Source organism: Miscanthus floridulus, chromosome 9 (genome assembly GCF_019320115.1).
Source record: "Miscanthus floridulus cultivar M001 chromosome 9, ASM1932011v1, whole genome shotgun sequence".
Classification (NCBI taxonomy): Eukaryota; Viridiplantae; Streptophyta; class Magnoliopsida; order Poales; family Poaceae; genus Miscanthus; species Miscanthus floridulus.
The window spans coordinates 140,801,072-140,805,577 of record NC_089588.1 but is presented as its reverse complement, the minus strand read 5'-3'; the positions used below and the strand labels follow the sequence as shown (position 1 = coordinate 140,805,577).

General features: G+C 58.7%; 1 protein-coding gene across 1 annotated transcript; it reads right to left on the bottom strand.

The window, feature by feature from the left end:
* Positions 1–1,827: 1,827 nt before the first annotated feature.
* LOC136481117 (ethylene-responsive transcription factor ERF094-like) lies at positions 1,828–2,514 on the bottom strand. Its single transcript, XM_066478482.1, has one exon. The coding sequence runs from the start codon at positions 2,512–2,514 to the stop codon at positions 1,828–1,830; it is 687 nt and encodes a 228-aa protein (XP_066334579.1).
* Positions 2,515–4,506: the final 1,992 nt, after the last annotated feature.

The window sequence follows — 4,506 nt, the reverse complement described above, 5'->3', positions numbered from 1 at the left end:
GCACTCGGCAAAGACTATGCCGAGTCCAAAAAAAAAAAAAAAAAAACACTCAACAAACATTTTTCCGGAAAAAAACAAGTCACCGCCCACCACCACCGCAGCCGTCGGCCACCACCGCTGCCACCACCACCATAGCTGCCGGCCACCACCACCATCACGCCCCGACGCTGGCCACCACCACCAATGCCACCGCCGCCACCACCACACCACGCCGCCCGCCACCAGATCCGGCCACCACCGGCCAGATCCGGGAGAGGGAGGGCTGAATCCGACCGGGAGAAGAAGAAGGGGAGGGGAGGGGCTGCCGCCATGGAGCCCGCCGCCGCCGCGTTGCTCGCCGTGGAGCCTGTCGCTGGAGGGCTCCTAACTGTCAGATCCACAGGTCCACCGCCACTGGGATCCAACCCACCGGATCCGCCGCCGGAGGACACCTCTCCGCCGGATCCGCGCCGTGGTGGCTCCATCCCACCGGATCCACGATGCCACCCATCGGTGGAGCCAAGGAGGGAGGGGACGAGGGTGGATCTGCACTGCCACCCGCTGCTGCTGCTCCGCATCGCCGGGAGGGGACGAGCCGCCCTGCGCCATAGACGGAAGGGGCTGGGCTGCCTCGCGCGCGGCTGTGAAGCCACCAAGCGCCGCCACCGCCCTGCGCCGACGAGCCGAGCCGTGCTGCTCCCCTGCTTCCCCCTTCTCCCTCCGCTCCGCATCTCTGCTCTGCTCTCCCTTTCTCCCCCAGCTCTGCCCTGCCCTCTTCTCCCTTGTTGCTGCGCGCGGACAACAGGGAAGGACTGAAGATGTCGTCCGCCGCGCCCTCGCCTTGCTTCATCGTGCCGCAGCAAGCACCGCTGCCGCCCCTGCTCTGCTTCCCTGCTCCGCTCTCGCCCTCTCGCATGCCAAGCGCCGCCGCCGTAGACTGCCCCGGCCGGCTTGCCGCGCCCGGGACCGCCGCCTTGCCTTCCTACGCCGGCGCCATGCACTTCCGCCTCGCCCTGCTTGCTTTCTCCTTGCCGTCTCCGTCTCCTGCTCTCTGTTCTCTCTTTTTCTCTCTCTGAAGTCGGTGCACGTGGATGGGAAGGGATGAGGCAGCACCGAAGGCACCCAATGACCAGCTCCCAACCACGTCACAGCAACCAATAGGAGCCGGCCACTTCGCCCATGGACGCCGCATGTCATTGGCTCTGCTTACCTCTCCTCCTTTCTGTAGACTTGGAATTAAGTAGATTTTGTCCTTTGCCGAGTGTCCTAGATCTGGACACTCGGCAAAGTTTTTTTTTTATTTTTTTTCTCCTTCTTTCTCAGAAAAAGATTTTATTTCTTTGCCGAGTGCAAAAAAGAAAACACTTGGCAAAGTCCCTCTTTGCCGAGTGTTTTTTTTGACACTCGGCAAACCTCCTCTTTGTCGAGTGTTTTTTTTGCCGAGGGTTTTTAGCGTAGCACTCGACAAAGAACTTGTTCGCCGAGTGCCCAAGGAAAAACACTCGGCAAACATAAAAACACTCGGCAAATTTGACGTTTCCGGTAGTGTATACACTATGTCTAAATACATAATAATAAAATTTATGTATTGAGAAAAGTCAAAACGACTTACGATTTAGATCGGAGAGAGAGTAGCCATGAACCACGAATATTCACATCACAGAGTGAGTAGTACACGGATATTCTGTAACTATAAATGTATAATATTCTGTAACTAAAAGGATAGTGAGTAATAAAGTGTGACCACGTTTGATTATGACCTTATATGAGCTTACTTGTCTATGTAGTATTTGGCTGGGTTATGATGATGTGAGCAACACCAAGATGCATGAGCATGACAAAATATCCTCAACCAGCTGTGGACTCGCATGATACCCGCAGCAGCTCGTCCAAGTAATCGGTGCCGAGGTCCTCGAGCTCAATGACGCTGCAGCAGCACTGGCAGCTGAGCGCAGTCACCTGCTGCTGTGGCGGCGCTGCCATGGACACGATGGAGCTGCTGGACACGTCGTCGGAGAATGGATTACTACTGCCGTTGGTGACGGTGGCCACAGCGGAGCTCGAGATCATTTTGCACCGCCGGCGGCGCCTGCGCTTCCGCTTGCAGTGCCGCCGCTTCAGCGCGAGGACGGGGGACCCCACCGTACCGGCGAGCTCGAGCGGCGCCAGGGACGCCCGGACGCGGTCCACGGGGAAGTTGAGGACGGCGGTGGAGCCGCGTGCGGCGAAGGCGGCCTGGTCGTAGGCGAGCGCGGCGGCCTCGGCGGTGTCGAAGGTGCCGAGCCACACGCGGACGCCCCGGCGCGTGGAGTCCCGGATCTCGGCGGCGAACGTGCCCCATGGCCTCGGTCGCACCCCAATGAAGGCGGTCTCCAGCTTCTCTCCGCGTGGCCAGGTGTCGGCCGTTGTCGGCCTGTGCGGCTGGTCGTCCGACATCTTTGGCGACGCCATTATTCCTACCTTACCGGAGCACAACGACGACGAAGGGATAGAACTGAAGCACTCCTTGGCGGCCGAAGCGTCATGGTTGTCCATGGGGAGCGAGAAGCAACGGGTCGGGGCAACGTGACAGGGGTTAGGCAGGGCAGGTGCATGCATGCCAATGGTGATCGTCTTGCCCAAGAAGGAAGCTGGTGGTGGCCGGTATTTATATCCTGTTGGACTGCTCTACCGTACGTATGTGTGTTTTTTCGATAATGTTCCCAAATGGGCGTCCGTCCGTCCGTCTGTCTGGACGTCGCGTGCCCGCTCCGCCTCGCCGCTGCCGCCTCGCCCGCTGCGTGTCCCATCCTGCGCCTGCGCCGCTCGCTCCTCGCTCCCGCCCATCGCGCGCCCCACCCACGCCTCTCGCTCCTTGTCACGCGCGCCGCTCGCTCCCGGCGCGTGGAGTCCAGGATCTCGGCGGCGAACGTGACCCACGGCCGGGGCCGCACCCCAATGAAGGCCGCGGGGTCCCGTGACGAGGTGTCCGTCGTCGTCTGCCGGTGCTGCTGGTCCGACACCTTATTTGGCGACACCATTGTTCCTGCTGCCTTATTACAGCTACAGGAGGACGACGACGAAGGGACGACGATGCAACTGAAGAACACCTCGCTGTCGTCGTCGTAGTCCATGGCGAGCGAGAGGAAAGCGGCCGGCCGGCGAGCTACAGTGGAGGTGCTAGCCGGAATTTATAGCCTGCCCTGTTGCGTTCGCTATACGACCGTACTGTACGTGACATGAAGGTTGACGAAGCCTCTCTTGTCATCCTCACCTCGATCGAGTCGAGTAAGTGAAACACTCCTGCTGAATCGGAAGATGTGGCATGTTGCAAAGTCCTCTCATAATCTGATACAGTATCATAGGTACGAACCGTACGAGAGATAGTAGCAATAATAATATCCCAAGGAAGTACGGCAATTCATTACAAAACATGAATTAGCTAAAATACCCCTGTGTGAAAAAACATAGAGCCAATAATAGCCACGCAGAGCAAAGGTAGTGTTAAGATTAATAATTTTGTGATCAATTAGTTAATTAGATAGTTAATCCTGTCATTAGCAACTACTAATGACGGTTCCTATGGAGGCACCTTTTGGATCCCGTGGAGACACCTTTTGGTCAACAGCCAACTGTCCTTTGGCCTGTAATATATACATGTACACTTTTCATCATCAATAGACATTGGTTATTTTCATCCGACACTTTTCACTCATAATACTTTATCAGACACGCTCGCTCACTACTGACGCGAATAGGAGAAAGGGAAAGGAGAGAGTTCGCCGGAGAAGGAATCACTGGCATCGCTACATCCAAAGGTAGAAGATGACGACTCCTGTACCTTCCCCCATGAATGCGATGGTCGATTCCATCACCGACGCCGCTGGCCCCCCTAGCGCTGCCATGGAACGGAGGCGGTGGCTCCATGGCCGCGCACCGTAGCGTCCCTTTGCTCCCCAACCGCAGCGTCGGCGCGGAGATGTGGCCGACCGGCTTCGCCTACGACGTTGACATTGACCTCCCGCCGCCACCTCCACCAACCGGACCGCGCTCCTACGCCGACGTGGCAGCCAACCGCCGTCATGTCCTGCGCCGGAACGCCCTGACACTCGGAAACGCCCTCAGAGCCGGGTTCGTCTCCTCCTCAGACGAGGAGGGGGCGGTTCCCCTCTTCTGAGCGGCCTGGGAAGGGCCGGTGGGGGCGGATCCACCGTTCCCGGCTTGCAGCGATGGCCTCCGTGGCCGGAGCTCAACGGAAATGGCCGGGTTCTTCCTCGTCGGCCAGCCTCCACGGCCAGTGCATGGGCCTCAGCTTGCGCCCGCCATGGGAGGAGGAAGAGGAGGCACAAGACGGTGGCTTCACTCATGCAGGTGGCATGAACAACGACGGTGGCGACGGCGGTGGCCAGCATGGTAGCAGGCGGCGGTGGCGGTTGAGGATTGGGTGGTTAGGGTTTCCAAACCCTAACTGCCGGCCTTAAGTAACCCGCGTGCAGGCGCCTAGCTGGGCTGAATGTGCAGCCCAGGCCTAGGTTGAGGCTTGGCTGC

Coding starts and splice junctions, on each gene's coding strand:
- LOC136481117 (XM_066478482.1), bottom strand. CDS start 2,514: ATGGACAACCATGACGCTTCGGCCGCCAAGGAGTGCTTCAGTTCTATC.